Consider the following 23,660-nt stretch of genomic DNA (forward strand, 5'->3'; position numbering starts at 1 on the left):
TCTCTCCCCCTCCTCTCGCGCGCGCTCTCTCTCTCCCTCCTCTCGCGCGCGCTCTCTCTCTCCCTCCTCTCGCGCGCGCGCTCGCTCTTGCTCCCTCCTCTCGCGCGTGCGCGCGCTCTCTCTCTCTCGCTCTCGCTCCCTCCCTCTCGCGCGCCGCTCTCTCTATCGCTCCCTCCTCTCGCGCGCGCGCTCTCTCTCTCGTTCCCTCCTCTCGCGTACGCTCTCTCGTTCCCTCCTCTCGCGCGCGTGCTCTCTCTCGTTCCCACCTCGCGCGCGCGCGCGCTCTCTCTCTCTCGTTCCCTCCTCTCGCGCGCGCCCTCTCTCTCTCTCGTTACCTCCTCTCGCGCGCGCGCTCTCTCTCGCTCCCTCCTCTCGCGCGCGCGCGCTCTCACTCTCGCTCCCTCCTCTCGCTCCCTCCTCTCTCGCGCCCGCGCTCTCTCTCTCACTCCCTCCTCTCGCGCCCGCACTCTCTCTCGCGCCCGCGCTCTCTCTCTCGCTCCCTCCTATCGCTCCCTCCTCTCTCGCGCCCGCGCGCTCTCTCGCTCCCTCCTCTCTCGCGCGCGCGCTCTCTCTGGCTCCCTCCTCTCTCGCGCGCGCGCTCTCTCTGGCTCCCTCCTCTCTCGCGCGCGCGCTCTCTCTGGCTCCCTCCTCTCTCGCGCGCGCGCTCTCTCTGGCTCCCCTCCTCTCTCGCGCGCGCGCTCTCTCTGGCTCCCTCCTCTCTCGCGCGCGCGCGCTCTCTCTGGCTCCCTCCTCTCTCGCGCGCGCGATCTTTCTCGCTCCCTCCTCTCTCGCGCGCGCGCTCTCTCTGGCTCCCTCCTCTCTCGCGCGCGCGATCTCTCTCGCTCCCTCATCTCGCTCCCTCCTCTCTCGCGCCCGCGCGCTCTCTCGCTCCCTCCTCTCTCGCGCGCGCGCTCTCTCTGCCTCCCTCCTCTCTCGCGCGCGCGATCTCTCTCGCTCCCTCCTTTCTAGCGCGCGCTCTCTCTCGCTCCCTCCTCTCGCGCGCGCGCGTTCTCTGTCTCGCTCCCTCCTCTCGCGCGCGCGTGCTCTCTCTCTCGCTCCCTTCTCTCGCGCGCGCGCTCTCTCTCCCTCCTCTTGCACGCGCGCGCTCTCTCTCTCGCTCCCTCCCTCTCGCGCGCGCGCGCTCTCTCTCTCTCGCTCCCTCCTCTCGCGCGCGCGCTCTCTCTCTCTCCCTCCTCTCGCGCGCGCGCGCTCTCTCTCGCTCCCTCCTCACGCGCGCGCGCTCTCTCTCTCTCGCTCCCTCCTCTCGCTCGCGCGCGCTCTCTCTCGCTCCCTCCTCTCGCTCGCGCGCGTGCGCGCGCGCTCTCTCTCCCTCCTCTCGCGCGCTCTCTCTCCCTCCTCTCGCGCGCGCGCCCTCTCTCTCGCTCCCCTCCTCACGCGCGCGCGCGCTCTCTCTCGCTCCCTCCTCGCGCGCGCGCTCTCTCTCTCCCTCCTCTCGCGCTCTCTCTCTCTCCCTCCTCGCGCGCGCGCTCTCTCTCTCCCTCCTCTCGCGCTCTCTCTCTCTCCCTCCTCTCGCGCGCTCTCTCTCTCTCCCTCCTCTCGCGCGCTCTCTCTCTCCCTCCTCTCGCGCGCTCGCGCTCTCTCTCCCTCCTCTTGCGCGCGCGCGCTCTCTCTCCCTCCTCTCGCGCGCGCGCTCGCTCTCCCTCCTCTCGCGCGCGCGCTCGCTCTCCCTCCTCTCGCGCGCGCGCTCGCTCTCCCTCCTCTCGCGCGCGCGCTCGCTCTCCCTCCTCTCGCGCGCGCGCTCTCTCTCCCTCCTCTCGCGCGCGCGCTCTCTCTCCCTCCTCTCGCGCGCGCGCTCTCTCTCCCTCCTCTCGCGCGCGCGCGCTCTCTCCCTCCTCTCGCGCGCGCTCTCTCTCCCTCCTCTCGCGCGCGCACGCTCTCTCTCCCTCCTCTCGCGCGCGCGCTCTCTCTCCCTCTCTCGCGCGCGCGCGCTCTCTCTCCCTCCTCTCGCGCGCGCGCTCTCTCTCCCTCCTCTCGCGCGCGCGCTCTCTCTCCCTCCTCTCGCGCGCGCGCTCTCTCTCCCTCCTCTCGCGCGCGCGCTCTCTCTCCCTCCACTCGCGCGCGCGCTCTCTCTCCCTCCTCGCGCGCGCGCTCTCTCTCCCTCCTCGCGCGCGCGCTCTCTCTCCCTCCTCTCGCGCGCGCTCTCTCTCCCTCCTCGCGCGCGCGCTCTCTCTCCCTCCTCTCGCGCGCGCGCTCTCTCTCCCTCCTCTCGCGCGCGCGCTCTCTCTCCCTCCTCTCGCGCGCGCGCTCTCTCTCCCTCCTCTCGCGCGCGCGCTCGCTCTCCCTCCTCTCGCGCGCGCGCTCTCTCTCCCTCCTCTCGCGCGCGCGCTCTCTCTCCCTCCTCTCGCGCGCGCGCTCTCTCTCCCTCCTCTCGCGCGCGCGCTCTCTCTCCTCCTCTCGCGCGCGCGCTCTCTCTCCCTCCTCTCGCGCGCGCGCTCTCTCTCCCTCCTCTCGCGCGCGCGCTCTCTCTCCCTCCTCTCGCGCGCGCGCTCTCTCTCCCTCCTCTCGCTCGCTCGCGCGCGCGCGCTCTCTCCCTCTCTCGCGCGCGCGCTCTCTCTCCCTCCTCTCGCGCGCGCGCGCTCTCTCCCTCCTCTCGCGCGCGCGCGCTCTCGCTCCCTCCTCTCGCTCGCGCTCGCTCTCTCTCGCTCCCTCCTCTCGCGCGCGCGCGCTCTCTCTCTCGCTCCCTCCTCTCGCGCGCGCGCTCTCTCTCTCGCTCCCTCCTCTCGCGCGCGCGCTCTCTCGCTCGCGCGCGCTCTCTCTCGCTCCCTCCTCTCGCGCGTGCGCGCTCTCTCTCCCTCCTCTCGCATGCTCTCTCTCTCTCCCTCCTCGCGCGCGCGCTCTCTCTCCCTCCTCTCGCGCGCGCGCTCTCTCTCCCTCCTCGCGCGCGCGCTCTCTCCCTCCTCTCGCGCGCGCGCTCTCTCCCTCCTCTCGCGCGCGCGCTCTCTCTCCCTCCTCTCGCGCGCGCGCTCTCTCTCCCTCCTCTCGCGCGCGCGCTCTCTCTCCCTCCTCTCGCGCGCGCGCTCTCTCTCCCTCCTCTCGCGCGCGCGCGCGCTCTCTCTCCTTCCTCTCGCGCGCGCGCGCTCTCTCTCCTTCCTCTCGCGCGCGCGCTCTCTCTCCCTCCTCTCGCGCGCGCGCTCTCTCTCCTTCCTCTCGCGCGCGCGCTCTCTCTCCCTCCTCTCGCGCGCGCGCTCTCTCTCCCTCCTCTCGCGCGCGCGCTCTCTCTCCCTCCTCTCGCTCGCTCGCGCGCTCTCTCCCTCCTCTCGCGCGCGCGCTCTCTCTCCCTCCTCTCGCGCGCGCGCGCTCTCTCCCTCCTCCCGCGCGCGCGCGCGCTCTCTCCCTCCTCTCGCTCGCGCGCGCTCTCTCTCGCTCCCTCCTCTCGCGCGCGCGCGCTCTCTCTCTCTCGCTCCCTCCTCTCGCGCGCGCGCTCTCTCTCTCGCTCCCTCCTCTCGCGCGCGCGCTCTCTCTCTCGCTCCCTCCTCTCGCGCGCGCGCTCTCTCGCGCGTGCGCGCTCTCTCTCCCTCCTCTCGCGTGCTCTCTCTCTCTCCCTCCTCACGCGCGCTCTCTCTCTCTCCCTCCTCTCGCGCGCTCTCTCTCTCTCTCTCTCCCTCCTCTCGCGCGCTCTCTCTCTCTCTCTCTCCCTCCTTTCGCGCGCTCTCTCTCTCTCCCTCCTCTCGCGCACGCGCTCTCTCTCCCTCCTCTCGCGCGCGCGCTCTCTCTCCCTCCTCTCGCGCGCGCGCGCTCTCTCCCTCCTCCCGCGCGCGCGCTCTCTCCCTCCTCTCGCGCGCGCGCGCTCTCGCTCCCTCCTCTCGCTCGCGCTCGCTCTCTCTCGCTCCCTCCTCTCGCGCGCGCGCGCTCTCTCTCTCGCTCCCTCCTCTCGCGCGCGCGCTCTCTCTCTCGCTCCCTCCTCTCGCGCGCGCGCTCTCTCGCTCGCGCGCGCTCTCTCTCGCTCCCTCCTCTCGCGCGTGCGCGCTCTCTCTCCCTCCTCTCGCGTGCTCTCTCTCTCTCCCTCCTCGCGCGCGCGCTCTCTCTCCCTCCTCTCGCGCGCGCGCTCTCTCTCCCTCCTCGCGCGCGCGCTCTCTCTCCCTCCTCTCGCGCGCGCGCTCTCTCTCCCTCCTCTCGCGCGCGCGCTCTCTCTCCCTCCTCTCGCGCGCGCGCTCTCTCTCCTCCTCTCGCGCGCGCGCTCTCTCTCCCTCCTCTCGCGCGCGCGCTCTCTCTCCCTCCTCTCGCGCGCGCGCTCTCTCTCCCTCCTCTCGCGCGCGCGCTCTCTCTCCCTCCTCTCGCGCGCGCGCTCTCTCTCCCTCCTCTCGCTCGCTCGCTCGCGCGCGCGCGCTCTCTCCCTCCTCTCGCGCGCGCGCTCTCTCTCCCTCCTCTCGCGCGCGCGCGCTCTCTCCCTCCTCCCGCGCGCGCGCGCGCTCTCTCCCTCCTCTCGCGCGCGCGCGCTCTCGCTCCCTCCTCTCGCTCGCGCGCGCTCTCTCTCGCTCCCTCCTCTCGCGCGCGCGCGCGCGCTCTCTCTCTCGCTCCCTCCTCTCGCGCGCGCGCTCTCTCTCTCGCTCCCTCCTCTCGCGCGCGCGCTCTCTCTCTCGCTCCCTCCTCTCGCGCGCGCGCTCTCTCGCTCGCGCGCGCTCTCTCTCGCTCCCTCCTCTCGCGCGTGCGCGCTCTCTCTCCCTCCTCTCGCGCGCTCTCTCTCTCTCCCTCCTCTCGCGCGCTCTCTCTCTCTCCCTCCTCTCGCGCGCGCGCTCTCTCTCCTCCTCTCGCGCGCGCGCGCTCTCTCTCCCTCCTCTCGCGCGCGCGCTCCCTCTCTCTCCTCTCGCGCGCGCGCTCTCTCTCCCTCCTCTCGCGCGCGCGCTCTCTCTCCCTCCTCTCGCGCGCGCGCTCTCTCTCCCTCCTCTCGCGCGCGCGCTCTCTCTCCCTCCTCTCGCGCGCGCGCTCTCTCTCCCTCCTCTCGCGCGCGCGCTCTCTCTCCCTCCTCTCGCTCGCTCGCGCGCGCGCGCTCTCTCCCTCCTCTCGCGCGCGCGCTCTCTCTCGCTCCCTCCTCTCGCTCGCGCGCGCTCTCTCTCGCTCCCTCCTCTCGCGCGCGCGCTCCCTCTCCCTCCTCTCGCGCGCTCCCTCTCCCTCCTCTCGCGCGCTCCCTCTCCCTCCTCTCGCGCGCTCTCTCTCTCCCTCCTCTCGCGCGCTCTCTCTTCCTCCTCTCGAGCGCTCTCTCTCCCTCCTCTCGCGCGCGCGCGCTCTCGCTCCCTCCTCTCGCTCGCGCGCGCTCTCTCTCGCTCCCTCCTCTCGCGCGCGCGCTCTCTCTCTCGCTCCCTCCTCTCGCGCGCGCGCTCTCTCTCTCGCTCCCTCCTCTCGCGCGCGCGCTCTCTCGCTCGCGCGCGCTCTCTCGCTCCCTCCTCGCGCGTGCGCGCTCTCTCCCTCCTCTCGCGTGCTCTCTCTCTCTCCCTCCTCTCGCGCGCTCTCTCTCCCTCCTCTCGCGCGCTCTCTCTCTCTCTCCCTCCTCTCGCGCGCTCTCTCTCTCTCCCTCCTCTCGCGCGCTCTCTCTCTCTCCCTCCTCTCGCGCGCTCTCTCTCGCTCCCTCCTCTCGCTCGCGCGCGCTCTCGCTCCCTCCTCTCGCGCGCGCGCGCTCTCTCTCTCGCTCCTTCCTCTCGAGCGCGCGCTCTCTCTCTCGCTCCCTCCTCTCGCGCGCGCGCTCTCTCTCTCGCTCCCTCCTCTCGCGCGCGCGCTCTCTCTCTCTCGCTCCCTCCTCTCGCTCGCGCGCGCTCTCTCTCGCTCCCTCCTCTCGCGCGCGCGCTCCCTCTCCCTCCTCTCGCGCGCTCCCTCTCCCTCCTCTCGCGCGCTCCCTCTCCCTCCTCTCGCGCGCTCCCTCTCCCTCCTCTCGCGCGCTCTCTCTCCCTCCTCTCGCGCGCTCTCTCTTCCTCCTCTCGAGCGCTCTCTCTCCTCCTCTCGCGCGCGCGCGCTCTCTCTCGCTCCCTCCTCACGCGCGCGCGCTCTCTCTCTCTCGTTCCCTCCTCTCGCTCGCGCGCTCTCTCTCTCGTTCCCTCCTCTCGCGTACGCTCTCTCGTTCCCTCCTCTCGCGCGCGTGCTCTCTCTCGTTCCCACCTCTCGCGCGCGCGTGCGCTCTCTCTCTCTCGTTCCCTCCTCTCGCGCGCGCCCTCTCTCTCGTTACCTCCTCTCGCGCGCGCGCTCTCTCTCTCTCGCTCCCTCCTCTCGCGCGCGCGCGCTCTCACTCTCGCTCCCTCCTCTCGCTCCCTCCTCTCTCGCGCCCGCGCTCTCTCTCTCACTCCCTCCTCTCGCGCCCGCACTCTCTCTCGCGCCCGCGCTCTCTCTCTCGCTCCCTCCTATCGCTCCCTCCTCTCTCGCGCCCGCGCGCTCTCTCGCTCCCTCCTCTCTCGCGCGCGCGCTCTCTCTGGCTCCCTCCTCTCTCGCGCGCGCGCTCTTCTCTGGCTCCCTCCTCTCTCGCGCGCGCGCGCTCTCTCTGGCTCCCTCCTCTCTCGCGCGCCCGATCTTTCTCGCTCCCTCCTCTCTCGCGCGCGCGCTCTCTCTGGCTCCCTCCTCTCTCGCGCGCGCGATCTCTCTCGCTCCCTCATCTCGCTCCCTCCTCTCGCGCCCGCGCGCTCTCTCGCTCCCTCCTCTCTCGCGCGCGCGCGCTCTCTCGCTCCCTCTCGCGCGCGCGCGCTCTCTCTCTCGCTCCCTCCTCTCGCGCGTGCGCGCTCTCTCTCTCGCTCCCTCCTCTCGCGCGTGCGCGCTCTCTCTCTCGCTCCCTCCTCTCGCGCGCGCGCGCTCTCTCTCCCTCCTCTCGCGCGCGCGCGCTCTCTCCCTCCTCTCGCGCGCGCGCTCTCTCTCGCTCCCTCCTCGCGCGCTCTCTCTCCCTCCTCTCGCGCGCGCGCTCTCTCTCCCTCCTCTCGCGCGCGCGCTCTCTCTCCCTCCTCTCGCGCGCGCGCTCTCTCTCCCTCCTCTCGCGCGCGCGCGCTCTCTCTCCCTCCTCCCGCGCGCGCGCTCTCTCTCCCTCCTCCCGCGCGCGCGCTCTCTCTCCCTCCTCCCGCGCGCGCGCGCTCTCTCTCCCTCCTCTCGCGCGCGCGCGCGCTCTCTCGCTCCCTCCTCTCGCTCGCGCGCGCTCTCTCTCGCTCCCTCCTCTCTCGCGCGCGCGCTCTCTCTCTCGCTCCCTCCTCTCGCGCGCGCGCTCTCTCTCTCGCTCCCTCCTCTCGCGCGCCGCTCTCTCGCTCGCGCGCGCTCTCTCTCGCTCCCTCCTCTCGCGCGTGCGCGCTCTCTCTCCCTTCTCTCGCGCGCTCTCTCTCCCTCCTCTCGCGCGCGCGCGCTCTCTCTCGCTCCCTCCTCACGCGCGCGCGCTCCCTCTCTCTCGCTCCCTCCTCTCGCTCGCGCGCGCTCTCTCTTGCTCCCTCTCTCGCGCAGCGCGCTCTCTCTCTCGCTCCCTCCTCTCGCCCTCCTCTCGCGCGCGCGCTCTCTCTCTCGCTCCCTCCTCTCGCGCGCGCGCTCTCTCTCTCGCGCTCGCGCGCGCTCTCTCTCGCTCCCTCCTCTCGCGCGCGCGCGCTCTCTCTCCCTCCTCTCGCGCGCTCTCTCTCCCTCCTCTCGAGCGCGCGCGCTCTCTCTCGCTCCCTCCTCACGCGCGCGCGCTCTCTCTCTCTCGCTCCCTCCTCTCGCTCGCGCGCGGTCTCTCTCTCTCCCTCCTCTCGCGCGCGCGCTCTCTCTCCCTCCTCTCGCGCGCGCGCTCTCTCTCCCTCCTCTCGCGCGCGCGCGCTCTCTCTCCCTCCTCCCGCGCGCGCGCTCTCTCTCCCTCCTCCCGCGCGCGCGCTCTCTCTCCCTCCTCCCGCGCGCGCGCGCTCTCTCTCCCTCCTCTCGCGCGCGCGCGCGCTCTCTCGCTCCCTCCTCTCGCTCGCGCGCGCTCTCTCTCGCTCCCTCCTCTCTCGCGCGCGCGCTCTCTCTCTCGCTCCCTCCTCTCGCGCGCGCGCTCTCTCTCTCGCTCCCTCCTCTCGCGCGCCGCTCTCTCGCTCGCGCGCGCTCTCTCTCGCTCCCTCCTCTCGCGCGTGCGCGCTCTCTCTCCCTTCTCTCGCGCGCTCTCTCTCCCTCCTCTCGCGCGCGCGCGCGCTCTCTCTCGCTCCCTCCTCACGCGCGCCGCTCTCTCGCTCGCGCGCGCTCTCTCTCGCTCCCTCCTCTCGCGCGTGCGCGCTCTCTCTCCCTTCTCTCGCGCGCTCTCTCTCCCTCCTCTCGCGCGCCGCGCGCGCTCTCTCTCGCTCCCTCCTCACGCGCGCGCGCTCCCTCTCTCTCGCTCCCTCCTCTCGCTCGCGCGCGCTCTCTCTTGCTCCCTCCTCTCGCGCGCGCGCGCTCTCTCTCTCGCTCCCTCCTCTCGCGCGCGCGCTCTCTCTCTCGCTCCCTCCTCTCGCGCGCGCGCTCTCTCTCTCGCGCTCGCGCGCGCTCTCTCTCGCTCCCTCCTCTCGCGCGCGCGCGCTCTCTCTCCCTCCTCTCGCGCGCTCTCTCTCCCTCCTCTCGAGCGCGCGCGCTCTCTCTCGCTCCCTCCTCACGCGCGCGCGCTCTCTCTCTCTCGCTCACTCCTCTCGCTCGCGCGCGGTCTCTCTCTCTCCCTCCTCTCGCGCGCGCGCTCTCTCTCCCTCCTCTCGCGCGCGCGCTCTCTCTCCCTCCTCTCGCGCGCGCGCGCTCTCTCTCCCTCCTCCCGCGCGCGCGCTCTCTCTCCCTCCTCCCGCGCGCGCGCTCTCTCTCCCTCCTCCCGCGCGCGCGCGCTCTCTCTCCCTCCTCTCTCGCGCGCGCGCTCTCTCTCTCGCTCCCTCCTCTCGCGCGCGCGCTCTCTCTCTCGCTCCCTCCTCTCGCGCGCCGCTCTCTCGCTCGCGCGCGCTCTCTCTCGCTCCCTCCTCTCGCGCGTGCGCGCTCTCTCTCCCTTCTCTCGCGCGCTCTCTCTCCCTCCTCTCGCGCGCGCGCGCGCTCTCTCTCGCTCCCTCCTCACGCGCGCGCGCTCCCTCTCTCTCGCTCCCTCCTCTCGCTCGCGCGCGCTCTCTCTTGCTCCCTCCTCTCGCGCGCGCGCGCTCTCTCGCTCCCTCCTCTCGCGCGCGCGCTCTCTCTCTCGCTCCCTCCTCTCGCGCGCGCGTTCTCTCTCTCGCGCTCGCGCGCGCTCTCTCTCGCTCCCTCCTCTCGCGCGCGCGCGCTCTCTCTCCCTCCTCTCGCGCGCTCTCTCTCCCTCCTCTCGAGCGCGCGCGCTCTCTCTCGCTCCCTCCTCACGCGCGCGCGCTCTCTCTCTCGCTCCCTCCTCTCGCTCGCGCGCGGTCTCTCTCGCTCCCTCCTCTCGCGCGCGCGCGCTCTCTCTCCCTCCTCTCGCGCGCTCTCTCTCCCTCCTCTCGCGCGCGCGCGCTCTCTCTCGCTCCCTCCTCGCGCGCGCGCGCTCTCTCTCGCTCCCTCCTCGCGCGCGCGCGCTCTCTCTCTCGCTCCCTCCTCTCGCGCGCGCGCTCTCTCTCTCTCGCTCCCTCCTCTCGCTCGCGCGCGCTCTCTCTCACTCACTCACCTCACGCGCGCGCGCTCTCTCTCCCTCCTCTCGCGCGCTCTCTCTCTCTCCCTCCTCTCGCGCTCTCTCTCTCTCTCCCTCCTCTCGCGCGCTCTCTCTCTCTCCCTCCTCTCGCGCGCTCTCTCTCTCTCCCTCCTCTCGCGCGCTCTCTCTCTCTCCCTCCTCTCGCGCGCTCTCTCTCTCCCTCCTCTCGCGCGCTCTCTCTCTCTCCCTCCTCTCGCGCGCTCTCTCTCTCTCCCTCCTCTCGCGCGCTCTCTCTCTCTCCCTCCTCTCGCGCGCTCTCTCTCTCTCCCTCCTCTCGTGCGCTCTCTCTCTCTCCCTCCTCTCGCGCGCTCTCTCTCTCTCGCTCCCTCCTCTCGCGCGCGCGCTCTCTCTCGCTCCCTCCTCTCGCGCGCGCGCGCGCTCTCTCTCGCTCCCTCCTCTCGCGCGCACTCTCTCTCTCGCTCCCTCCTCTCGCGCGCTCTCTCTCTCTCGCTCCCTCCTCTCGCACGCGCGCTCTCTCTCGCTCCCTCCTCTCGCGCGCGCGCGCTCTCTCTCGCTCCCTCCTCTCGCGCGCGCACTCTCTCTCTCTCGCTCCCTCCTCTCGCGCGCGCGCTCTCTCTCTCTCTCGCTCCCTCCTCTCGCGCGCGCGCTCTCTCTCTCGCTCTCTCCTCTCGCGCGCGCGCGCTCTCTCTCTCGCTACCTCCTCTCGCGCGCGCGCGCTCTCTCTCTCGCTCCTTCCTCTCGCGCGCGCGCTCTCTCTCTCTCCCTCCTCTCGCGCGCGCGCTCTCTCTCTCTCCCTCCTCTCGCGCGCGCGCTCTCTCTCTCCCTTCTCTCGCGCGCGCGCTCTCTCTCTCCCTCCTCTCGCGCGTGCGCTCTCTCTCTCGTTCCCTCCTCTCGCGCACGCTCTCTCGTTCCCTCCTCTCGCGCGCGCTCTCTCGTTCCCTCCCCTCGCGCGCGTGCTCTCTCTCGTTCCCACCTCTCGCGCGCGCGCGCTCTCTCTCTCTCGTTCCCTCCTCTCGCGCGCGCCCTCTCTCTCTCTCGTTACCTCCTCTCGCGCGCGCGCTCTCTCTCTCTCGCTCCCTCCTCTCGCGCGCGTGCGTTCTCTCTCGCTCCCCCCTCTCGCTCCCTCCTCTCTCGCGCCCGCGCTCTCTCTCTCGCTCCCTCCTCTCGCGCCCGCACTCTCTCTCGCACCCGCGCTCTCTCTCTCGCTCCCTCCTATCGCTCCCTCCTCTCTCGCGCCCGCGCGCTCTCTCGCTCCCTCCTCTCTCGCGCGCGCGCTCTCTCTGGCTCCCTCCTCTCTCGCGCGCGCGATCTCTCTCGCTCCCTCCTCTCTCGCGCGCGCGCTCTCTCTGGCTCCCTCCTCTCTCGCGCGCGCGCGATCTCTCTCGCTCCCTCATCTCGCTCCCTCCTCTCTCGCGCCCGCGCGCTCTCTCGCTCCCTCCTCTCTCGCGCGCGCGCTCTCTCTGCCTCCCTCCTCTCTCGCGCGCGCGATCTCTCTCGCTCCCTCCTTTCTAGCGCGCGCTCTCTCTCGCTCCCTCCTCTCGCGCGCGCGCTCTCTCTCGCTCCCTCCTCTCGCGCGCGCGCTCTCTCTCGCTCCCTCCTCTCGCGCGCGCTCTCTCGCTCCCTCCTCTCGTGCGCGCTCTCTCTCTCGCTCCCTCCTCTCGCGCGCGCGCTCTCTCTCTCGCTCCCTCCTCTCGCGCGCGCGCTCTCTCTCTCGCTCCCTCCTCTCGCGCGCGCGCTCTCTCTCTCGCTCCCTCCTCTCGCGCGCGCGCGCGCTCTCTCTCTCGCTCCCTCCTCTCGTGCGCACTCTCTCTCTCGCTCCCTCCTCTCGCGCGCGCGCTCTCTCTCGCTCCCTCCTCTCGCGCGCGCGCTCTCTCTCTCTCTCGCGCGCGCTCTCTCTCTCGCTCCTTCCTCTCGCGCGCGCGCTCTCTCTCTCGCTCCTTCCTCTCGCGCGCGCGCGCTCTCTCTCTCGCTCCCTCCTCTCGCGCGCGCGCTCTCTCTCGCTCCCTCCTCTCGCGCGCGCTCTCTCGCTCCCTCCTCTCGTGCGCGCTCTCTCTCTCGCTCCCTCCTCTCGCGCGCGCGCTCTCTCTCTCGCTCCTTCCTCTCGCGCGCGCGCTCTCTCTCTCGCTCCTTCCTCTCGCGCGCGCGCGCTCTCTCTCTCTCGCTCCCTCCTCTCGCGCGCGCGCTCTCTCTCGCTCCCTCCTCTCGCGCGCGCTCTCTCGCTCCCTCCTCTCGTGCGCGCTCTCTCTCTCGCTCCCTCCTCTCGCGCGCGCGCTCTCTCTCTCGCTCCCTCCTCTCGCGCGCGCTCTCTCTCTCGCTCCCTCCTCTCGCGCGCACGCTCTCTCTCTCTCGCTCCCTCCTCTCGCGCGCGCTCTCTCTCTCGCTCCCTCCTCTCGCGCGCACGCTCTCTCTCTCGCTCCTTCCTCTCGCGCGCGCGCTCTCTCTCACTCCCTCCTCTCGCGCGCGCGCTCTCTCTCGCTCCCTCCTCTCGCGCGCGCGCTCTCTCTCGCTCCCTCCTCTCGCGCGCCGCTCTCTCGCTCGCTCCCTCTCGCGCGCGCGCTCTCTCTCGCTCCCTCCTCTCGCGCGCGCGCTCTCTCGCTCCCTCCTCTCGCGCGCGCGCTCTCTCTCTCGCTCCCTCCTCTCGCGCGCGCTCTCTCTCTCGCTCCTTCCTCTCGCGCGCGCGCTCTCTCTCTCGCTCCCTCCTCTCGCGCGCGCGCTCTCTCTCTCTCCCCCTCCTCTCGCGCGCGCTCTCTCTCTCCCTCCTCTCGCGCGCGCTCTCTCTCTCCCTCCTCTCGCGCGCGCGCTCGCTCTTGCTCCCTCCTCTCGCGCGTGCGCGCGCTCTCTCTCTCGCTCCCTCCTCTCGCGCGCCGCTCTCTCTATCGCTCCCTCCTCTCGCGCGCGCGCTCTCTCTCTCGTTCCCTCCTCTCGCGTACGCTCTCTCGTTCCCTCCTCTCGCGCGCGTGCTCTCTCTCGTTCCCACCTCTCGCGCGCGCGCGCGTGCGCTCTCTCTCTCTCGTTCCCTCCTCTCGCGCGCGCCCTCTCTCTCTCTCGTTACCTCCTCTCGCGCGCGCGCTCTCTCTCTCTCGCTCCCTCCTCTCGCGCGCGCGCGCTCTCACTCTCGCTCCCTCCTCTCGCTCCCTCCTCTCTCGCGCCCGCGCTCTCTCTCTCACTCCCTCCTCTCGCGCCCGCACTCTCTCTCGCGCCCGCGCTCTCTCTCTCGCTCCCTCCTATCGCTCCCTCCTCTCTCGCGCCCGCGCGCTCTCTCGCTCCCTCCTCTCTCGCGCGCGCGCTCTCTCTGGCTCCCTCCTCTCTCGCGCGCGCGCTCTCTCTGGCTCCCTCCTCTCTCGCGCGCGCGCTCTCTCTGGCTCCCTCCTCTCTCGCGCACGCGCGCTCTATCTGGCTCCCTCCTCTCTCGCGCGCGCGATCTTTCTCGCTCCCTCCTCTCTCGCGCGCGCGCTCTCTCTGGCTCCCTCCTCTCTCGCGCGCGCGATCTCTCTCGCTCCCTCATCTCGCTCCCTCCTCTCTCGCGCCCGCGCGCTCTCTCGCTCCCTCCTCTCTCGCGCGCGCGCTCTCTCTGCCTCCCTCCTCTCTCGCGCGCGCGATCTCTCTCGCTCCCTCCTTTCTAGCGCGCGCGCTCTCTCTCGCTCCCTCCTCTCGCGCGCGCGCGTTCTCTGTCTCGCTCCCTCCTCTCGCGCGCGCGCTCTCTCTCGCTCCCTTCTCTCGCGCGCGCGCTCTCTCTCCCTCCTCTTGCACGCGCGCGCTCTCTCTCTCGCTCCCTCCTCTCGCGCGCACTCTCTCTCTCGCTCCCTCCTCTCGCGCGCGCTCTCTCTCGCTCCCTCCTCTCGCGCGCGCGCTCTCTCTCTCTCTCTCGCGCGCTCTCTCTCTCGCTCCCTCCTCTCGCGCGCGCGTTCTCTCTCTCGCTCCTTCCTCTCGCGCCCGCGCTCTCTCTCTCGCTCCTTCCTCTCGCGCGCGCGCGCGCTCTCTCTCGCTCCCTCCTCTCGCGCGCGCTCTCTCTCTCGCTCCCTCCTCTCTGCGCGCTCTCTCTCTCGCTCCCTCCTCTCGTGCGCGCTCTCTCTCTCGCTCCCTCCTCTTGCGCGCGCGCTCTCTCTCTCGCTCCCTCCTCTCGCGCGCGCGCTCTCTCTCGCTCCCTCCTCTCGCGCGCGCTCTCTCTCTCGCTCCCTCCTCTCGCGCGCGCGCTCTCTCGCTCCCTCCTCTCGCGCGCGCGCTCTCTCTCTCGCTCCCTCCTCTCGCGCGCTCTCTCTCTCTCTCTCGCTCCCTCCTCTCTCGCGCGCGCGCTCTCTCGCTCCCTCCTCTCGCGCGCGCGCGCTCTCTCTCTCGCTCCCTCCTCTCGCGCGCGCGCGCTCTCTCTCTCGCTCCCTCCTCTCGCGCGCGCGCTCTCTCTCTCGCTCCCTCCTCTCGCGCGCGCGCTCTCTCTCTCGCTCCTTCCTCTCGCGCGCGCGCTCTCTCTCTCTCTCGCTCCCTCCTCTCGCGCGCACGCTCTCTCTCTCTCCCTCCTCTCGCGCGCGCGCGCTCTCTCTCGCTCCCTCCTCACGCGCGCGCGCTCTCTCTCGCTCCCTCCTCTCTCGCGCGCACGCTCTCTCTGGCTCCCTCCTCTCTCGCGCGCGCGATCTCTCTCGCTCCCTCCTCTCTCGCGCGCGCTCTCTCTCTCTCTCGCTCCCTCCTCTCGCGCGCGCGCGCTCTCTCTCTCTCTCCCTCCTCTCGCGCGCGCGCTCTCTCTCTCGCTCCCTCCTCTCGCGCGCGCGCTCTCTCTCGCTCCCTCCTCTCGCGCGCGCGCTCTCTCTCTCTCTCGCTCCTTCCTCTCGCGCGCGCGCTCTCTCTCTCTCTCGCTCCCTCCTCTCGCGCGCGCGCGCTCTCTCGCTCCCTCCTCTCGCGCGCGCGCGCTCTCTCTCTCGCTCCCTCCTCTCGCGCGCGCGCGCGCTCTCTCTCTCGCTCCCTCCTCTCGCGCGCGCGCGCTCTCTCTCGCTCCCTCCTCTCGCGCGCGCGCTCTCTCTCTCGCTCCTTCCTCTCGCGCGCGCGCTCTCTCTCTCTCTCGCTCCCTCCTCTCTCGCGCCCGCGCGCTCTCTCGCTCCCTCCTCTCTTGCGCGCGCGCGCTCTCTCTGGCTCCCTCCTCTCTCGCGCCCGCGCTCTCTCTCGCTCCCTCCTCTCTCGCGCGCACGCTCTCTCTGGCTCCCTCCTCTCTCGCGCGCGCGATCTCTCTCGCTCCCTCCTCTCTAGCGCGCGCGCTCTCTCTGGCTCCCTCCTCTCTCGCGCCCGCGCTCTCTCTCGCTCCCTCCTCTCGCGCGCGCGCTCTCTCTCGCTCCCTCCTCTCGCGCGCGCGCTCTCTCTCGCTCCCTCCTCTCGCGCGCGCGCTCTCTCTCGCTCCCTCCTCTCGCGCGCGCGCTCTCTCTCGCTCCCTCCTCTCGCGCGCGCGCTCTCTCTCGCTCCCTCCTCTCGCGCGCGCGCTCTCTCTCGCTCCCTCCTCTCGCGCGCGCGCTCTCTCTCGCTCCCTCCTCTCGCGCGCGCGCTCTCTCTCGCTCCCTCCTCTCGCGCGCGCGCTCTCTCTCGCTCCCTCCTCTCGCGCGCGCGCTCTCTCTCGCTCCCTCCTCTCGCGCGCGCGCTCTCTCTCGCTCCCTCCTCTCGCGCGCGCGCTCTCTCTCGCTCCCTCCTCTCGCGCGCGCGCTCTCTCTCGCTCCCTCCTCTCGCGCGCGCGCTCTCTCTCGCTCCCTCCTCTCGCGCGCGCGCTCTCTCTCTCGCTCCCTCCTCTCTCGCGCCCGCGCTCTCTCTCGCTCCCTCCTCTCGCGCGCGCGCTCTCTCTCGCTCCCTCCTCTCGCGCGCGCGCTCTCTCTCGCTCCCTCCTCTCGCGCGCGCGCTCTCTCTCGCTCCCTCCTCTCGCGCGCGCGCTCTCTCTCGCTCCCTCCTCTCGCGCGCGCGCTCTCTCTCGCTCCCTCCTCTCGCGCGCGCGCTCTCTCTCGCTCCCTCCTCTCGCGCGCGCGCTCTCTCTCGCTCCCTCCTCTTTAGCGCGCGTTCTCTGTCTCGCTCCCTCCTCTCGCGCGCGCACTCTCTGTCGCTCCCTCCTCTCGCGCGCGCGCGCTCTCTCTCTGTCGCTCCCTCCACTCGCGCGCGCGCGCTCTCTCTCTGTCGCTCCCTCCTCTCGCGCGCGTGCGTTCTCTCTCGCTCCCCCCTCTCGCTCCCTCCTCTCTCGCGCCCGCGCTCTCTCTCTCGCGCCCGCACTCTCTCTCTCTCGCTCTCTCGCGCCCGCGCTCTCTCTCTCGCTCCCTCCTATCGCTCCCTCCTCTCTCGCGCCCGCGCGCTCTCTCGCTCCCTCCTCTCTCGCGCGCGCGCTCTCTCTGGCTCCCTCCTCTCTCGCGCGCGCGATCTCTCTCGCTCCCTCCTCTCTCGCGCGCGCGCTCTCTCTGGCTCCCTCCTCTCTCGCGCCCGCGCTCTCTCTCGCTCCCTCCTCTCTCGCTCGCGCGCGCTCTCTCTGGCTCCCTCCTCTCTCGCGCGCGCGATCTCTCTCGCTCCCTCCTCTCGCATCATTTTAAACAAGCTGACAATTTAGGGTCAATTCTAAGCCAAACAGAGATTGTCGAAGCAAGTTCTATTATTTTATAAATTGCTGTTAATATATTGTGATTTTTTGTTGTGATACTGGAGCACGTTACTAAATGTTTGTGTAGCACTGCAGAATGGTTGTTTATCTCAGACTCTCCTTAAGTTAAGTGGATTCCATCAAAATGTAACAATGGAAAAGTACCCCAGCATGAGTCAGTAGAAGGGAAGTGACCTAGTGTTGCTTAAACTGGGAAGCATTATTTAATTGTTAAATGCCTTGCTGTTTCAATGGAGCATTTAAAAATATTTTCTGTGAAAATCTGTAAAAGAAAATCTATAAAACATTTCAGTTGCTGTATTTTAAATATCAAGCTGAGATTCATAGAAAAAATGTACAGTACTATAGATTTGTTACTGTTCCTTTGCCAGATGGTTAACCCTTGCCACTGGATCAAGACACGGCTCTGTCAAACCCGTGTGGTGGCTGATGTGCAACGGCCACCCCACGTTAAAAAAAATCCACGCACAGGCATCTTCCACCCTTCAATATGTAGTTCGGGACCTAGAATGTCAGGTCCCTCATTGAAACACCTGTGAACTCATCCCTTTTTGGTGTGAAAGTGGGTCATCCTCGATACAGGGACTGCCTAATACTAATATACTATATTGTGTGAGTGAACAATTTTTTTACTGCACAGAGCACTACTACTGACCCCCAAATATAACTTCATCCCTTGGCAGTGATGATTCTACAGCTTGAATATTCAGTACAGTATGTATAATAAATCAAAACAATATTTTGGTTATATTGGCTTCTGGTGCACAGAGTCTTGAACAGTCGGTTTCACAGAAGCAGACTTTGTAATTTGGGACAGTTATTCTGGTTCCTGAAAGGTTTTACAGGTATTACAATTTTAGGGCAAATGGACAGGTCAATCTAAAATGAATCACACAAGTGTGTTGCTGATTTGTAGTTGCAACTATGCCTGCAGAATAAACCAGTAACATATGATAGTTTTGTTTGATAATTATGCTACACAAAGGGAATTGGATTTGGTTTGAACTCTGAGGCATTCCAGTCTGTAGTTCCAACAAGAGTGTGGGCATGATGGGTGCCACTGGTAATGTGTTCCTGCTTAATTTTCCCACAATCTTTGATAGTACTGCTATTTGGTCTGTAGCAGTAAACACTGACCAAGTCATAGAAATATGCTTGTGTTAAAATTTACAAACTTTTTTTTGTTTTAATCTAGATGTGACTTGGGCTGCTGCTTAATCCCCTGCTTGATAGATGACCTGAAGGATGTGATGCACACTTGTCCAAACTGTAAAGCTTACATATATACATACAAACGTGTATGCTAACGCCAATCCTGACTCCGTCCAAGAAGAACCTTAAAATGATAAACTTAATATTCACTTTTTATTTAAATTTTCACATTGTTATATATGATAATTACAGCATTGTGCTGTAAATACAAGCAACTGTGAATGCCTTACTTGCAGAACATATGATTAAGTTGAAGAATTTATTAATGTTTTAAGTTTGTATAAACACTACAATTTTCATACCATAGCTAGCAGAAGTCCGTTCAATAGAATATATTCTTGCACTTAAAACTTATGAAGTTTCCAGTACAGCAAAATCTATGGATAGCCATCTTTAAAATGACATTGAGTTTGGAATCCTGAGCCATTTGTCGATCTATATTTGATTATTGTGCTGAATAGTGTTTGGGAACTAAGGACAAATAACTGGCTTAGGATATCTGTCAACAATTTCCTTTCAGTCCCAAAATATTCAGTATTTTTGTGATGCATTCTGTTTATTTTTCAAAACATGTAGTACAATTTAATATTAAATCGTTAACATGCTCTGTAGAAAATAAACGCCAGAGTATGAGTGTACACATGAAACCCCAGGGAAAAATATAGTTTAGTTGGCTCATACTCCTATTGCTTCTGAATGGGAGCACATGCATGGATGCATTTTGTAATATTATTTGCATTTCTGTAATAATTTAAAAACTTGCATCTTACTTAAGTACTTGTCAAATGTTTTTGTTTAAAAGTCCATCCTGGTACAGATCTCTAAAGAACTGAATTTCTGAAATGGTGTGTAGGTTGCTTGGAAAGGTATCGAGGTAATAATGAAGGCATGTTTTCGAACAGAAGAGTTTATTTTGACAAGTTGAAATGTTTTGAAAGTGTTAAAATGTAAATTTCACATTTGTCAGTTGATTGTTGCGATTCTGATTGTTTTAAATGAAGGATCGAAAAAGTTCTGAACTACGACTTTTTATTGTGATTATAGTGCAATCAAAAGTCAAGTCAAAATCCTTTTAACCCATATAATGGAGCTTGTACAGCACATAGTTTTTAAAAATAACAAGTTATATGTTTAAAAGTCTAATGATGTGTAGCTTAGATTTTATGTGGATCCAAAGAAGTCATTTTTCAATTAAAAGGGATTTGTCTGTTACAATAAGGGTAACTGTACCAGGATCTCCTGATATGTTCTTTATAGTAGTGTTTTGAAATATTGTACAGTGCAGAAATCTTGGATATATATTCAGAATGTAAATGTAATAAAATGCCTCTGATGCTTGTGCAGTTTGTGGCAGCTTGCAAGTATTGCCTTTGCTAAGAATTTATGCAGCATATGTGAACTTCCACTTTGCTCTAGTTTCTCGTACTGTACAACTTGCATTATGAGATTGCAAAGAATTGTTACAAAATTGAGTCTGCTTTGAAAATAAGTGAATGCAACACACACAAAAGTTAATGAAAAATTTATTTATTTTTTAAGGGGAGTAGTAGCAGGACCTATGCATGTGCCCAACCTCTTTCTATCCAATACGCTTTATCTTAATGTGTATATTACTTATACACCAATTTTGTATTAAAAGTAACTAATGTTAATTAGATGTGGCAGTTGTTGGCCTTTATTGCAAAGAGGATAGAGTATAAAAGTAGGGAAGTCCTGCTACAACTGTAAGTGAGACCACATCTGGAGTGTTGTGTTACAGTTTTGGTCTCCTTATTTAAGGAGGGATATACTTGCATTGGAGGCAGTTCAGAGAAGGTTCGCGAGGTTGATTCCTGAGATGAAGGGGTTGTCTTATGAAGAATGGTTGAGCAGGTTGGGCCTATACTTATTGGAGTTTAGAAGAATGAGAGATGATCTTGTTGAAACATAAGATCCTGAGGGGGCTTGACAGGTAAATGCAGAGAGGATGTTTCCTCTCGTGGGGGAATCTCGAACTAGGTGGCATAGTTTCAGAATAAGGGGCCGCCCGTTTAAAACAGATGAGAAGGAATTTCTTCTTTAAGGGTCGTGAATCTTTGGAATTCTCTACCCCAGAGAGCTGTGGCGGTTGGGTCATTGAATATATTTAAGGTGGAGATAGACAGATTTTTGAACGATAAGGGAGTCTAGGGTTATGGGGAGCAGGCCAAGATCAGATCAGCTATGATCTTATTGAATGGCGGAGCAGGCTCGAAGGGCCAAATGGCCTACTCCTGCTATTTATTAGGTTCTTGTGTATGTTGACGTTTAGCAAAACAAATTATTTTGTATATTTTCCTTTTAAAGATAATGTTCTTTACATGTAGTTTGTTAATTGAAGTGAATCATTGTGGAAGGATACCATGTAAGTCATTTTATGTTCTACATGTTATGATTCTTTTAATTGTCCACAGTATATAGCATTTGCAAAAAGTAATTTTTGTTGTAAAATGGAGACTTGCACTTGAAAAGACTGGTAAAAAAACATAAGTGGGCGTCCTCAGATGTGGAGAGTACCTGTGAAAGCTATTGGCTATTAAATAAAAACAAATCCTGTTTATTTACCCCAAAATTGCAGCTTAATCAACCTGACCGATGCAGGAGCACTAGATCTTGCCGACTGCTGGAGACTATGTGGGTGGGAGAGAGCTTGTTAATAACTTATCAGACCAGCAACTTAAATACTGCATCAGATTTAAACTTAATTTCATAAGGATGTTCCCTGGGTAACTAAAATACTGGATTCCTTTTGAAAATAGGTCTACTTATGAACCATCTACTTTTTCTGCATATTTAAGCAATGCATTCCTTAACATGAAGCTTTTAAGTACTTCTGCATCAGATTATAAGTTTAGTTTGAAAATTCCACTTTAAACCAATCTTAAATTTAATTACTACGTTCTATATATTTGTGTACATCTGCCAATATAAAATCATAACTAAAGCAACAAACACAGATGGTAAACTGTTTTGCACTATTTTTTTTAAATGTCTGCTTTAGTTTACACACCTGTAAAGCTAACATTATGAATCATTTACTTGCCTTCATCACCTTTCACATGGAAACAGAGAGGAAAATTTGAGTATTGCTTATATAATAAATGCCTGACTTCCCATGTGATCATCTTGCAGTATCTGGTCATCTTTTGGTATGCAAGTGATATGTGGTAGTGCTTGGAAACATGTTCCAAAAGCATTTTTTGTGTTGATTCAAGAAAGAGGCAGTATGTATATAATGCTAAAGTTTTTGTCGGAAAGACACCTCATAATGTCATAATGCCCTAGTGGTTATTTTCTATAACTCAAACCATTATTGTTTGAGTCAGCTTATGTTGTGTACAAGCTAATTTAAGCATTCCATACAATGTACCTCTCCATGCATTATCTCTTATCTAATGTACAAAATGGATATATACAACTTTGAGGTTAATAAATGCTAATGGCACTATTTTGTTGTGAAGATTTTGCTTAACTCTGATCTTTTCTTGGCTCAGAATATTCAGAACCATTGCAATTACAGGAAATAAATATACCTTGTCCTTTGTCAAAAATATACTAATTAGTTAAGAAAATGTTGCTTTTCAACATGATCACTATTCCTTTGGGGTATTAGTAAATTCTACTAACAGTTTATATCCTTCCCACCTTATAACATCACTGGCAGGCACTGGGAATACAAGCAACTTGAGACTTGGCACTGCATTAAATCTCATTGGTAATAATTTGTTTCACTTTGCCAATGGAAAGAACTAGAAAGATCTGAGCCATGGCTGACACTTAAATATTTCAAGTTTGATTCTATTCAGAACCCAACTAATTTTTATTCGTGAATATCGGGTTCGATCATTACTGACTCTTCAAGCCAAATTTGTGCAGTTCTAAACCAAAAGTCTGACTTCCTGTAGTGACTCATTAGAATCCTAGATGTTTATGGCACAGAAGGAGGCAATTTGGCCCATTGTGTCTGTGCCGGCCGAAAAAACAATCCAGCCTAATCCCACTTTTCAGCTCTTGCTCCATAGCCTTGTACAGCACTTCAAGTGTACTTCCAAGTACTTTTTAAATGAAATGAGGGTTTCTGTCTCTACCACCCTTTCAGGCAGTGAGTTCCAGACCACCACCACCCTCTAGGTGCAAAAAAATTCTCAACTCTCTAATCCTACCAATTACTTTAAATCTATTTACACCTCTCCTAAAGGAAACAAGTCCTTCCCATCCACTCTAGCTAGGCCCCTCATAATTTTATACACCTCAATTAAATCTCCCTTCGGCCTCCTCTGTTCCAAAGGAAACAGCCCCAACCTATCCAATCTTTCCTCATGGCTCGAATTTTCCAGTCCTAGCAATATCCTTGTAAATCTCTGCTCGCGACAAGTAGTACAATCACATCTTTTCTGTAATGTGGTGACTAGAACTATACACAGTACTCTAGCTGCGGCATAACTAGTTTTATACAGTTCTACCATAACCTCCCTGCTGTTATATATTTTTTTATTTATTTGTTCATGGGATGTGGGCGTCGCTGGCAAGGCCAGCATTTATTGCCCAACCCTAATTGCTCTTGAGAAGATGGTGGTGAGACACCTTCACGAACCACTGCAGTCCTTCTTGCAGTGCTGTCTTTGTTGTAGCGCTTTGGTACAACTAAGTGGCTTGCTCGGCCACTTCAGAGGGCAGTTAAGAGTTAACCACATTGCAGTAGGTCTGGAGTCACATATAGGCCAGACCAGGTAAGGATGGTGAACCAGTTGGGCTTTCCTGACAATCCAGTAGTTTCATGGTCACCATTACTGATACTAGCTTTTTAATTCCAGATTTTTTTAATTAACTGAATTTAAATTCCCCCAGCTGCCATGGTGGGATTTGAACTCTTCTCTGGATTACTAGTCCAGTTACATAACCACTATGCTACGTATATTCTGCCTGTCCTGCTACCTTCCGGGATCTGTGGCCATGCACGCCAAGGTCCCTCTCTTCTATACTTCTCATTATCCTATCATTTATTGTGTATTCACTTAGCTTGTTAGCCCTCCCCAAATGCATCACCTCACACTTGTCTGGATTGAATTGCATTTTCTACTTTTCTGCCCACCTGACTAGTCCATTGATATTTTCCTGCAATCTACAACATTTTTCCTTTTAACCACTATTTTTGTATCATCTGCAAACTTCCTAGTTATACCCCCTAAATCATTTGATGACTACCACAAAAAGCAAGGGACCTAGTACTGGAAAGAGTCTTCCAGTCACAAACACCTATCAACTATTACCCTTTGCTACCTGCCATTGAACCAATTTTGGATCCAATTTTCCACTTTCCCTTGGATCACATGGGCTTTTACATATTTGACCAGTCTACCTTGTCAAAAGCCTTGCTAATATCCATGTAGACTACATCAAACATGCTACCCTCATCGACCCTCCTTGTTCAATCAAGTTAATCAGACATGACCCCTTAACATGCTGACTGTCATTAATTAAGCTGTGCCTTTTTAAATGATTTATACTGTCCCTCAAAATCTCTTCCAATATGCCCACCACTGAGGTTAGGCTAACTGGCCTGTAATTACTCAGTCTATCCCTTTCTCCCTTTTTAAACAATGGTACGTTAACAGTCCTTGGGCACTACGCCTGTAGCCAGAGGATTGGAAAATGATGTTCTGTGTGTCCGCTATTTCCTCCCTTGCTTCTCAACAGCCTGGGATACATTTCATCCGGGCCTGGCAATTTATCTACTTTTAAAGAGGCTAAACCCCCCCCTTGCTGTTTCTTATCTTTCACACTCGTCCTCAACTACAATGTCTGCATCATCCCTCTCTTTTATGAAGACAGACAGTATTCATTAAGAACCATATCCACTTCTTCCACCTCCACACACGTTACCTTTTGGTCTCCAATTGGCCCTACTCTTTCCTTGGGTATCCTCTTGCTCTTTATTTATTTATAAAACATATTTTGGTTTTACTTGATTTTATTTGCCAGTATTTTTTCATGCTGCTCTTTGCTTTCCTAATTTCCTTTTTAATTTCATCCCTGCACTTTCTATACCCGTAAGCTTTCTGCAGTCTTGAGCTCATGATATCTAATGTATGCTTCCTTTTTTTTTGTCCTATCCTGTATGCCCCTTGGCATCCAGGAGGTTCTAGATTTGGGAGTCCTGCCCTTTTTCTTAGTGAGGGTTCAGAGTAAATATGTTCCCACAATCTCCTCCTATAATACATCCCACTGCACTGACACCAATTTATCTCCAAGTAGCTGTTTCCAATCCACTTTTACTAAATCAGATCTCTGCTTAGTAAAATT

The 23,660-nt window shown here is 61.0% G+C and overlaps 1 protein-coding gene across 12 annotated transcripts in view; it reads left to right on the top strand.

Annotated features, from left to right (window-relative positions):
* cdip1 (cell death-inducing p53 target 1) overlaps positions 1–20,817 on the top strand; it is a 95,516-nt gene extending 74,699 nt beyond the window's left edge. For all 12 annotated transcript variants that reach the window (XM_070901185.1, XM_070901182.1, XM_070901178.1 and 9 more), the window contains one exon: positions 17,323–20,817. In XM_070901185.1, the coding sequence (XP_070757286.1) occupies positions 17,323–17,434 (112 nt within the window). In that variant the 3' untranslated portion in view covers positions 17,435–20,817. The remainder of the gene's footprint in view (positions 1–17,322) is intronic.
* The last annotated feature ends 2,843 nt before the right edge of the window (positions 20,818–23,660 follow it).

Source organism: Pristiophorus japonicus, chromosome 15 (genome assembly GCF_044704955.1).
Source record: "Pristiophorus japonicus isolate sPriJap1 chromosome 15, sPriJap1.hap1, whole genome shotgun sequence".
Taxonomy (NCBI): Eukaryota; Metazoa; Chordata; class Chondrichthyes; family Pristiophoridae; genus Pristiophorus; species Pristiophorus japonicus.